The sequence below is a fragment of the Rhineura floridana genome, chromosome 1 (assembly GCF_030035675.1).
Source record: "Rhineura floridana isolate rRhiFlo1 chromosome 1, rRhiFlo1.hap2, whole genome shotgun sequence".
NCBI classification, from domain to species: domain Eukaryota; kingdom Metazoa; phylum Chordata; class Lepidosauria; order Squamata; family Rhineuridae; genus Rhineura; species Rhineura floridana.
In genome coordinates, this window is record NC_084480.1 from 97,616,604 (window position 1) to 97,629,618 (window position 13,015).

General features: G+C 44.0%; 1 protein-coding gene across 3 annotated transcripts in view; it reads left to right on the forward strand.

The window, feature by feature from the left end:
• The window catches only part of FRMD3 (FERM domain containing 3), a 240,238-nt gene that overhangs the window by 107,749 nt on the left and 119,474 nt on the right, over window positions 1-13,015 (forward strand). For all 3 annotated transcript variants that reach the window (XM_061627122.1, XM_061627103.1, XM_061627113.1), the window contains exon 2: window positions 12,496-12,600. Coding sequence is in view for 2 of the 3 variants with exons in the window: in XM_061627103.1 (XP_061483087.1) it covers window positions 12,496-12,600 (105 nt within the window). In the remaining variant the exon portion in view is untranslated. The remainder of the gene's footprint in view (window positions 1-12,495; window positions 12,601-13,015) is intronic.

Below are 13,015 nucleotides of genomic sequence, written 5' to 3' on the forward strand. Positions count from 1 at the left end.
GGCCTGTTCGTGGGAGCTGGCTCTTCCTGGCCAGCTCGTGCATGTAGCTGCTGATAGAGTTGGCATTCAGCCAGACTGGCGGCTCCTGAGTTGGAGGAGGATTCTGCAGGGCTTTCTGCCATCTCCTCCTTTGCTGACCTCCCTTCTGCCAGCTCCCTGGTATTTGGATTGCCCTGTTAAAGACCTTACTACATTCTCTTAACTTTTTTAGGGCATATATCTTCCAAATAAACAAAAGTCAATTTGTAATCTAGTTCCTGCTCCAGAAAAACAGAAAAAAAACAAAAAACACCTCAGTTGTTTAGTCCTGTTAACAAAGCTGTTAACAGATGTTAAATTAGGAATGTATCTCTATGTGATGGTGAGTTTCGATGCTTTTTAGCTTGTCTGTATTTTCCTGTTTAAAAATGCATATTGAGTGACAAGTAAATAGTGCGTGAATGTGTCTGTCTCTCTAATGGTTTTTGCATGCAAGTGTTTTATTTTGTGCTGAGAATTCTGTGTTATTCTGGACCTCTTCCTTCCCAGAAGGGGGAAAAAGTAGAAGCTGACAATATATTGCCCTTGCTATCTATCTATCTATCTATCTATCTATCTATCTATCTATCTATCTATCTATCTATCTATCTATCTATCTATCTATCTATCTATCTATAAGAAAAACAGCCTTTTATGGATGAGGAATATAATACTGAAAAGATGAAAAACTTAAAGACGATTGAATAAAGATGTCTAGAACTTTTGCACTTGCAGTTTAAATCTGCCACAGGCTCATCTGTAGCTTTAATGAGATTTTTTGGACATTTTGTTTGAGGCTTTTCTGGATTAAGAAGGGGAAGAGGGGACACCAACCACAACCTACCAAGTTATAAGATCAGAACAAATGCTCTCTCTCAGTTTTTTATGGATAAGGAGATAATTCTCCTGTCCTCAAATTAAAAAGCCATTTTGTTTATTTCCTTTCCTATTTATTTTAAATAAACATTGCTAAGGGAGAAGGGAGGTGCCATACTTTTCATGGGGATGCTTCCACTCTGCTTTTTCATAGTATATTTTTATTAGAACCTTGCATAGGGTGTGCATTTGGTACATGAAGGGATTGCTTCCAACTGTGACCAGGAAGTTGTTGTAATGCCAGAAAGTGTTGCCCTCCTTTGATTCCAGCTCAGCTTTCCTAGCTAAGATTTTCATCCAGTACAAAACAGTCTATGGAAGGATTAAGCATCTTATCTTACTGTCTGATTTCCTTTTGTTTTTGCTATATTGCTAAGTAGTGTAATGTTGCCTGCTAATGGATGTAATGTTGTTATTTTAATAGTGTTGAAAAGGGTTTTGTGTTTGCTGTGATATTTGTTATGTTACTGCTTTATTGCTGCTTTATTATTTTTGTTATGAAATTGTTGCTTACTTTGTTGTAAGCTGCTTTGAGCACAATTTTTTGTGGAAAGCTGGCATACAAATAAAAAGAAGGATGATGATGATGATTTTATACTCTAAACTTGATTTATGGATGTTTTGTAGCCAACGTTATACTGAGGACCAAAAAGCTAAAAAAGAAAAAGCTATATTTTCTCAATCTTTTTCCAGCGTTTGTAAGCAGAAAAAAACAAACAATTTTGACAGTTATCATGTGGAGTTAAAGCTACGAAGTGTTTGCTCCTCACAACCTTGATTGAGAGGGTTGTGTCACAACAATTGCAACTGCTCTTGGATGAAACAGATTATCTTGCCCTATTTCAACCTGGGTTCAGACCTGGTTATGGGACTGAATCAGTCTTGGCTGATGGATGACCTTTAAAGGGAGAAGGACAAGGGGAGTGCAATTCTTATTTGATTTTTCAGTGGCTTTTGATACTATTGACCATGGTATCCTTCTGAGCCAACTTGGAGAGATGGGTATCGGAGGTACTCTAGGGTTAGTTTCAGAAAACAGCACTGTGTGATTGTCTTTCAGTCTCCTGGCAGTTCCTGTACATTGTCCCTCAGTGCTGATTAACACTTAACATGAAGCTGTTGGGAGCAGCCATTAAGAGATTTTGGGTGAGGTGTTATCAGTACACTGATGATACCCAACTCTATGTGTATGTAACATCTGAATTAGGAGAGGCTATGCAAGCCTTGGACCCGTTCCTGGACTAGGTAGTGGGCTGGATTCATTTACTCTGAATCCTGGCAAGATGGAGGCACTATGGGTGGGTCCCAAGTCTAGATAATTAGTCAATTGCCTGCTTTGGATGGGGTTGTATTCCTTCTGAAAGAACAGGAGTCTGGAGTGCTCATATCAGCTTTGGCTGGTAAGACAGCTATGGCCATTTCCGGACCAGAATAGCTTGACCACAGTCATCCATTCATTGGCAACCTCCAGGCTGGATCACTACAATGCATTCTACTTGGGGCTGCCCTTGAGGTTAGCCTGGAAGCTGCAGCTGGTGCAAAATGCAGCATGTCAACTGCTTACTGGAGAGGATACTGCCGACATGTTACTCTGTTGCTGAAAGAATTGCACTTGCTGCCAATTAGATACCAGCCTAAATTCAAGGTGCTGGTTTGGTGTTTAAAGCCCTATACAGCTTGGGACTAGGATACCTGAAATATTGTCTCACCCCTTATAAACTCACCTGATCACTGTGCTCTGCCGGTGAGGGATTCCTGCAGATACCATCTAATTAGGAGGCCCATTCTGCACAATATAGGAATTGAGGTGTTGTAGCACCTGCCCTTTGGAATTCCCTCCCCGTTAATATTTGACAGGCATCATCTCTGTTGTCTTTCTGGCACTTACTGAAGATCTTCCTCTTCCAACAAGCCTTTTAAAGTAGAGACCTTACCTCAGTCTGAATACATATCGGAATTGTTTTGAGATGTTTTAAATATGTTATTGCTTTATTGCTTGTTATTTGGTGCCCTGAGGACCTTTGAGAGTGAGGAATATAAATTTAATAGAAAGGATGGAATATAAATTATCATTATGACCACCACTACCATCTACATTCCTTTGAAGTTTAGGACCTGCAGCTTTTCTCTACTGGTTTATGTCATCTGAGCTGTGTATGGAATGTGTTCTGATTTACTCGTCTTTATGTCCTAGTAGTTCCTCCAAGAATTGAACATTATAAACTATATACCTCAAGTGGACATGTGTCATTATTTTTCTCTGGTACATTATGTTTCTCTGGCACATTTTTCATGGTTCATCAAAGAAAATATATGTCAGAGGTTTCTGTTTGATGATTTTAAAAAATGATGTCAAAATCTTTATTGCCTTTTTAGCTGTAGTGTACAGGTATAATCAAGGATACAGTGATTTGAAGCAGGAGGAGGGCCCTGTGATAGAGTATTTGCTTTCCCCATGTGAAACTCTACAGAGTTGTTGTCAGTCAATGTCTAACTCAGTAAGGTAGCTTCCTATGTTTCTACACATAAATTGTTTACACAACAGTTATTGTGCCCCACCAGTTTCAAAGCGCTACAGTGAAAATAGCATTTTTGTGTGTTCATTAACCTTCAGATAGGGTTTTTTTTAAAAAAAAATATCAAGTTTTTGGAGGAAAAAATCAGTTCCATTGGTACTGGTGTTTATCTTAGGAAGATGCTATTAAAATAATAGAAGTTGGGTGATATGGTCTTCAGAATATGGTTCTACAGATAACTGCTCACCATTTTCATTATATGATTTCTTTTGGATCTTTTTAGTCAGGTACAGTCTTAATATCTTCCAGATTAGAAAGAAGATGTGTGTTCTATAATACATAATGAGAGCATGAGGGTGTTTTCTGAATAACTTTCAAATATATTTACTTATGGCAAAACAAACATTTGTGCATTCTTTACAGATTTTGCAGACCCCCTCACACCACATCACCCCTACACAGAACTGAAGAACTGAAAATACTATCTCATCCTTTAGGAATCATGGAATTCCTAAATATTACATATGAGATACTGTTGCAAGTGAAGGTGTTTCAGTAGGTGCCTTACACAGGATGTCACTGTGTCTTTGCAAATCAAACCAATTACTTTAAAGGTTGTGAGAGCTGGAGTCATGATAATGCTTTAGAGTAGCCACGTATCTGTTAATCTGTGGAGTAAGGATCCTGGCATACAGATGACCAGGGAAGATACATATTGTAAAATGAAAGAATTCAATCTTTTCTTGAAGGCTATAACAAATGCCTGCTTTTGGTTTATGCAGCCAGGCTGACTTATCAAGATGTTTGTGTCTTGTACTGACAACATTTGTGAACTTTCAAGAAGATCTTGATCTTCCCTTCATGGATAAAAAATATTTGTAGTAGTCATTCTTTTGGACATTAATCTTGTGTGGGTCTACTTAGAAGTAAATGAGTTTAGTGGGACTTATTTCCAAGTAAAAGTGCCTAGAACTGGAGCTCAAACTGGTTTTGGTTTTCACTGTTGTGTCTTCAAATAGCTACCACGTTTAGTTTATATAATTTGGACTAAATGTTACAGATGGGAAGAAATATAATCTGGGACTTTCAAAGATCAATGGGCTCTCCTTTTTTATATGTGGGCAATTAATTTAAAAAGAATTTTAAATCCATGAATTCTGACTGGGACCAAAGTGAGCTGTGTTTTCTAGCTGCTGGATGATCTAATAGGATCATCAACAGAGTACAATTTCACCAGCTGATCTTCAGGACTTAAACACTCTGATATAGAGATGATTAAGCAATTTGATTTCTAAACCTTTATGAGTACAGGACCCCCTTTGTAAGCTCAAATATGTTTGTAACCCCCCCCCCAATTGTAATGTTAGTCTCTTTTAATTGAAAAAATGATGCTTGGCAAAAATCACATCTCCAAATATCCCTTTCCATTAAAAGGGAAGTGTTGCTTTATTTTCTTAATGCAAAGGTCCAATCCAATTGGTATCCCCCTCCTCCCACACACAATCTGAAGATGTACAGTCCTATCTACCAACACCAGTGGGTTACAGTGTTGGACTAAGATCCAGGTTCAAATTCTCACCCAGCCATGAAGCCCACTGGATGACCTTGGACCAGATTATATAGGGCAGTATCCAACTACCTCATACCATCAGTGCAACAGAACTTCCCCCCTCTCCCTGCACCCCACTCAAATCTGTTCTGGGGTTTTCCCCCAGCCCTCTGGAGCAGATTTGGGGAGGACGCGGGGCACTCATGGGGAGAGGAATGGGAAGTTCCTGTGCACAAGTGTTTATCCTTGGTCTGATGGATCACATTTGTTGATACCACCCATAGCTTTTTAAATACATACTTGAGCAAAGGTAGCCAACATGTTGCCTTCCAGATGTTACTGTTGGACTTCATTTATTTATTTAACAAAATTTATATACCACTTGATGGTAATAAAACCTCAAAGCTTTTTACAAAAAAGTAAAATAAAATATTAAAATTATAAATAGCAAACAGATAAAACAGGTATTTTAAAACATTCAAAAACTAATTAAGATCAAGAGTAAACTAAAAACAGATAATGCATGTAACTTCTACATGTGTGGATAAGGAAAAAATGTTTTAAGCAGGCACTGGAAAGAATGCAGCAAAGGCACCTGACGTTAGTAGGCAGGCAGTTCCAAAGTGTAAATATAACTCCAGTTATCACTGAACATTGGCCATGCTGGCTGGGGCTGATGGTAGTCCAACAATATCTGTAGGGTACTATGTTGGATAAAGGAGCTATCTGATTACATTTCAGGCTAGCTACTTATAGGTCCTATAGGAATCAAATTGATTATATAATTGGTAGCAGAAGATGGAGACGTTCAGGGCTGGCTCCAGGCATGCAGCGGCCCTTGGGCATCAGCTTGCGCTGGCCCCCCGGTGGGTGGGTGGGTGGGTGTGCGTGTGTGCATGTATGCGCATGTGCCCCCCACATGCCCCCCACAGCCCCCCTACCTGTCTAGTATTTACCATTGCCCTTAATGAAGATGGCGGCCGCGGTTTCCCTAAGGGGAATGAAGCCTCCGCCGCCATCTTTGTTGATGGCACACATGCGTGCTACGCGTGCACATCTCTGCCATCAACTAAGATGGCGGCAGCGGCTTCAGTGCCTTAGGGAAGCTACGGCCGCCATCTTCATTAAGGGCAATGCTAAAAAGCCGGCTGACAAGTAAGTGGGGTGTGTGGGGGGGACGGATCGCGAAAGGGAAGCAGAGGGCCCCTCAGGGGCCCCTCAGGGGCTCCTGTAGCTCCAGGGCCCTTGGGCCAGTGCCCAACCTGGCCGCCCTTTAGAACCGGCCCTGGAGACGTTCCATATTTGCTGCCAAAACAAGACCAGGAGCAGACTGAGGTACAGATCATGAGCTGGTCGTATCGAAAATCAGAGTAAAGCTAAAGAAGAACAAAGCAATCATAATGCCAAAATACAATTTAAATAACATCCCAGAAGAATATAAAGATCAAATAAGGAACAGATTTGAGGCTTTAAACTCAGTTGACAGAGAACCAGAAGAACTATGGAGTGAAGTCAGATATATTATCAGGGAAGAATGCAAAAAGACAATACCTCTAGCTAAAAAGAGAGAAAGACCTCAATGGATGACTGAAGAAACTCTTAAAATGGTTAAAGAGAGAAGGAAAGCAAAAGCAAAAGGAGATAGAAACGTGGTCAGAACCCTAAATGCAACAATACAGCGACTAGTATGTAGAGACAAAGAAAACTATTACAATAGTTATTGTATAGAAATAGAAGAGGACAACAAAAAAGGAAGAACAAGAGCCCTATTCCAAAAGATTAGAGAAATGAAAGGGAAATTTAAACCAAGAGTAGGGATGTTGAATAATCAACAGGGGAACGCACTGACTGACCGAGATGAAATAAATGGACGATGGAAGCAATACACTGAAGAACTCTATAAAAGAGATGACAGGATGACAGATTCATTCATGGAGGAACCGTATGATGAAGAACCAGAAATTTTAGAAAGTGAAGTGAAAGCTGCTCTTAAAATACTTGGAAGAAACAAATCACCAGGAACAGATGGCATACCAATAGAGTTGCTACAAGCTCCTGAGATTGAATCTGTCCAAATTTTGACAAAAATTTGTCAAGACAAAACAATGGCCCACAGACTAGAAGCGTTCCATATACATCCCAATTCCAAAGAAAGGGGATCCCAGGGAATGCAGTAATTATCGAACGATTACCTTAATATCCCATGCAAGTAAAGTAATGCTCAAGATTCTACAACAAAGGCTCTTACAATATATGGAGTGAGAAATGCCAGACGTCCAAGCTGGATTTAGAAAGGGAAGAGGCACCAGAGATCATATCACAAACATACGTTGGATAATGGAACGTACCAAGGAATTTCAGAAGAAAATCACCCTGTGCTTTATAGATTACAACAAAGCCTTTTGATGCACAACTTATACTCTGGACAAGAGGCTACTGTAAGGACAGAATATGGAGAAACCGATTGGTTCCCCATCAGAAAGGGTGTGAGACAGGGGTGTATTTTATCACCCTAATCACCCTAATCTGTACGCAGAACATATCCTATGGAATGTGGGATTGGACCAAGCAATCCTTGGACCTGAATATGGTATCCTAAAACCAAATGAAAAACTTTGCAACAAAAATTGACCACCCTCCTCAACTGGGTAACCTATCAAAAAAGCCAGCAGTATCCCCAGTTTAACTGGGAAGGCACCCTTTTCTTTCAGCCACTCCAGCAGGGGGCAGCTTCCTACCTCCCTGCGTGTCCCTGATCCCTCCTTTAACGAGTCTGCCCCAAGGGCAGTTGGTGCAGGAATCCAAGCCACCGCATATTGAGCATTTGTGCTGAAAATGATAGGGATTACGGGCACAGAAACCCTGGGAGCTAAACTCCCAGCAGAGCAGCCAAAGTTGAACCCCTTGCCCCGCGGGAAGCGGGGAAGGGTAGCTGCTGACTGCCTGCTCGGCAAATGCCCACTATCACTCCTGTCCCCTTCCATAGCCCAGACAGCCACCATGAACTGCAGCCATAACTTGGACTCCTTCTTATCTCATGGCAAGGCTTTGTCAAAAGCCACCTGCATACCAAAGGCCTTGTCATACAATAGCCATGCGAGGCCAGCGAACTCAACCCCCCCTATAAATGATATCTAGATATTTAAGCAGCAGAGGACCCCTCTGTGGCTGCTTCTGCAGTATAATCCCTGCTTAAAGCAAGTTGGCTGGTAGCCAGTTGGCCCATGTCCTGTTCACTTTGCTACACCTGAGCCTGTCCTGCTTCCTATCCTTCCCCTTCTGCTTGTCCTTCTTAGGAGGCTCTTAGTAAAGGAGGGAGAACAAGTCCACATATTCCCCCAGCAATTTTTTTCCCTTTGTGGCAGGGAGCTGATGGAAGCCGAGTGGTGCTGATGTTTCCCCAAAGCAAATAGTGTCCTCAGCAATAGCTCCCAACCGGTCCTTGGCTGCCTCCTTACTGGCTTCCTTGGCTGGCTGTTCCGGTACCTTGGGAGGAGCTGCCGGCTCCAAGGGCTGGCCCACACTTGCCACTGAGGTAACCTCGGCTGCAGCTGGAGCTGACATGGCAGGCTGCCACACCTGGTCACAAGCTGCCATGAGGGGTGCCTGCGGGTTCTGACCAGAATCCTCAACTCCCAATCCTGTCCCAGCTGCTGGGCTTGTTTCCTCTCCACAAGGCTGGGGAAAAGGCCTTCCCTGGCCCAGAGCCCAAAGCCCCCACAGTGGCAGTCCCCACCCAGGCCACCCAGGCCAATGAGCCTGTGCTGCTGACTCGCCTCCCATGCTCCTTGGCAAGGAAACCACAGCAGGCTGGTGCTCTGGGACAGGCATCATCATTGCTGCCCCTTCAGGTGTCAACAGGTGGGCTGTACTAGGCCCAGCCTCCAGTGCACCCAGCTGTGCTAAAATTAAATTCAAAGCATTCTGATTAGAACCCGTACTGCTTGCCCTCGATCATGCCTTAGCCCAATTAAGCCTCACTGCTGGAGCCACAGGAGGATCAGGGCACAACTGTTCCTACCTACCCAAGTGCCTCCTCTGCTGCTCCAGCACATCCAACTGGGCCAGGATAGCTGCCCATGGTGGTGCCTCATCCTTGTCAGATGACCCTGCCACCGGGGGTGGACACTTGGGCGGTGCCTTAGGGGCCTTACCTTCGCCCCCCTCTGCCCTTCTTAGGTGGCATGTCGCCTGATGACGGAAAATGCCAATGAGATAAGGGCAAAAAAAAAAAGAAAGAGGGGAAAGGGATGTGGGCTGACTGGACCTGATCAGCCATCCCCCCGCACTGGCTACTCCCAACCAAGAACTACCCCACTCACCCTCTATCTGTTCTGGGTGTATAGGGGAGGGGCTTGAGAGGTCTACAAGGCCTATGCTGCCACTTCCCTACAATCCACCTGGGGGTGGTGGGAGGGGGGCTGACTGAAAGTCCCCAAAAGGCTCAACAGCCAGTGCACCTCCCCTCACACACCCCAGCCGCCACCAGTCACTGTGGCCTAGTCCTAGTCCTGCCAGCCACGTGAAGCATACTCCCAGGCCTACTCTTCAAGCCCTACATGTGCCAACGCCGAAGGCCCAAAGGGGCCTAGTCCAAGGCCTACCAATAACAGGAGGCCTATGTGATGTCCCTGTATATATATATTATTGTAAATATGGTAAGTGCGGGTTTATCTGAGTATATGTGGTAAGTAGACTGAGTGAGAGGGGGGAGTACATGGGTTGGAATGTTGATGAGTGTTGTATTATGATTGGCTGAGCGCTTGAGTGTCTGAAGGATGACAGATCTGTTAGTTCGGTTCGTTGGGTTTTTGTGAGGCTTTGAGAGGGTTGTTGGGTGGATTGGATTAGGCGGGTAGTGAGGCAGGTTATTGACGACTAGAAACATAAAGAGTAACTCATCTTATGAAACCACATGCTTGTTGACTATACCTTTAAGTAATCTTGTTATTCCCTGTGTATATAAATAAATATTTCTTGGTTTACTAAAAGGCCTGATCCTTGGCTGGGTTTACACAGACCAGAAGGGTGGGCAGGGCAGCCATATACCAAGGTTGGGAAACAGTATCAATGGTGGCAGCGGTGAAGAGATAGTGTAACATCAGCAGGTATCCAGAGCAACCCAGGGCTGTAATCTTTATAGGCACAAAGATACAGGGGGGTTGTGGCCTGCAAGTGCACCCAGACACAAGATAGCAATAAGCCAGGAGGAGACTAAGGCACAGTCTCAAGGCATTATTGTTTACAGGGAGTGTCTGGTGGTGCTACCTAGCAGTGAGATCTTGTGAGATCTTTGCTAGAGCGGGTGAGAGAACTGTTTTGAAAGCAGGACCCTGAGGTGGGACCGTGACAAGGCAGTGACCACGGGTGGGGGCCTGACAGCCTACTCCCAGGCCTGTCCTCCAAACCCTCGCCACTGAAGGCCTAAGGGAGGGGGTGGTGGCTTGAAAGGCCTATCGCCAAAACGCACCCCCCTGCATGCCACCAGTTACAAGAGACCTGATCCCCATCCTCTGCCTAGCCTCCCAAAGCCCGAAATACTCCTCTGTCACGGTGTGACCATAAAATGGCACCGGCCATGTGCAGTGCACAAAATGGCCGCTGCTCCTGCCACTTGTCAGCTCTGTCCTCCTCTTCCAGCCATCATGCGCCAAGAGGGGGATTAGGGGGGCGGCATGGGCTTAAATAAGCCCTGATGCCCTGCCCCTCTCATGCAGCATGCTGTGCATGCACTCAGTACGTGACACGAGACTGCTGCCATCCTCCAACATGGCGACCAGAGCTTCAACCCCTGGCTGCAAATACACCCCGCCTACCCAGGCTGTGTGCGGGTGAGTGGAGCAGGCCATGTCCCTTGCGATCATTCAGTATAAAAGCTGCCATGAACTCTTCCCTCAAAAATAATTTCTGGTTGTTCCTGAAAGAGGATTTATAGTTTGGGAAAGGACATCATCATTAACTATATGAAAACTATACTATATAGCTAACTAGCTTGTGGATTGTTTCTGAAACTTTGCAACTCAAGGGTTTTCCATTCAGGCTGGTTGCATCTTGTCTTTCATCTGTTTATTTAATTCGTATGTCATCTTGGACTGCCCAAATACAGTGCACCTGTGTTTCTAACACTCAATGTGACCTACATACCTAATCTGAAGTGATAAAGCAATGTCAGACATATAGATAATTTTAAAATCAGTTAAGTCCTTCTCAGGCATTAGGATGTTTTCAATATGTAGGAGACATGGGCTGTGCTCTCCAACCCCTCCGCTCCTGACCTTGCCATGCTGTTTGCCTGAATATGCTTAAAAGCCTTCCTATGAGCAAGAGCTTATGTGACCAGTGTTCAAGCAAACATGCTTTCAACCTCCCTTCATACCTTGCCTCTGAACCTGGCAAGATTGGAAGTGGAGGAGGCAGGGGCAATGCTCACAGCCCCACACCTCCTTTACAATTAAAACTTTCTAATACCTGAAGAGGACTTCAGACAGGTGAAATTGTGGTGCAGATTAAAAGAGAGAAAATATATTTCTAACAGAATAGGGGTTTTCTTCCCATAAAGCAATGTAATTAATATATAAAAGGATGCTGTTAACATTAATTTCAGTGGGTGGTATTCAATGCTAGTCCTAGGGTGCTTTCACACATGGGGCTAATAGCGCTAGTTTTCCGGATTAAAAAGGTAGCACTTCGTTCCATATTTAAAAAATCCCTTTCACACTACAGTACCTATTATACCGGCATTTTGCACAACAGTCGTTCACACTCCCCCCCCCAATTCGGCCTCACGTGACACCGGATGAGCTGGTTCGAGGCCTGTTCTTTCGGTGCATGGGGGGGTTGAAAGAGACGCGATTGCGAACGTGATCAGCTGACAGGCGCAGCAGCGCAGCAGCAGAGGCTCTGCAGCACAGGCTCCTCTCTCAGGAGCAGCTGGGATCGGCTGGAAGGCACAACGAGGGCTGTTGGTAAGGGCGGGAATACACTGCATGCTGGGAGGGCTGTTGGTAAGGGCGGGAACACACTGCCTGCTGGGATGGCTGTCACGTGAGCAGTGGCAGCTAGCGCAAAACTCCCGCGATCTTCCGTGTCCCCGGCCTTGCTATCGGAATTTTCCCGCTATCATTTATTGCAGAATTTAGCGCAAAACTTCCACTACATTCCACCAGAATTCCGGAGCTACCCGTTATGTCGTGTGAAAGCTCAAATTTTATGCGCAAATTAACAGGAAATAAATCGTCAGAGTAACGGAATAAAGTGCAGTGTGAAAGCACCCATACTCAGAGTAGACCCATTAAAGTTAATACATGACTGAGGCTGCAATCCAGTACATGTCTGTTCAGCAGTAAGTTCCATTGGGTTCAAGAGATTTACTCCCAGGTAACTGTGTATTTGATTGCAGCCTAACTTAGGTTTATTAATTTCAGTGGGCCTTCTCTGAGTAGAACTTATTGGACTACAACCCAATAAATGGACAAATAAGAATTATGTAGAAATAACCTATAGGCTTACTATATATATGTCCTTTTTCCTTTTCAGAGAGAGACCAAGGGTCAGTTTCTCATAGATCATGTTTGCAATCATTACAGTTTGCTGGAAAAAGACTACTTTGGCATTCGCTATGTGGATCCTGAAAAGCAAAGGGTATGTATGTGAACTCTCACAGAGTGTATATTTAATTTGCAACAGAACTGTGTAATAGCTAGCTGACAAGCAAAACCAACAATAACAGCTAGCTGACAAGCAAAACCAAGAATTTATTGTCATTTTCTAAATGAACATTTGTTGCCCTAGTATAGATTCTTTACATAGTGGTGCCCTAAGAATCGGAGATAAATTTTAATTCCCCTCATACAGTGTAGATGAGCAGTCACCAGTTTACTAGGACAAGAGTTCTACTATATGGGATGGTTAGGCCCCTGCCATTCTTTGAGCTGGGATACATATTATAGTTGCCATGGGGATCAGCATCCCTGGGGTGGCTATAATGTGTAGCCTCGTTGTGTCTCTCCCTTGTTGCTCTGCCAACCCTTTTTATAGCATGACCATGGGAGCAGCA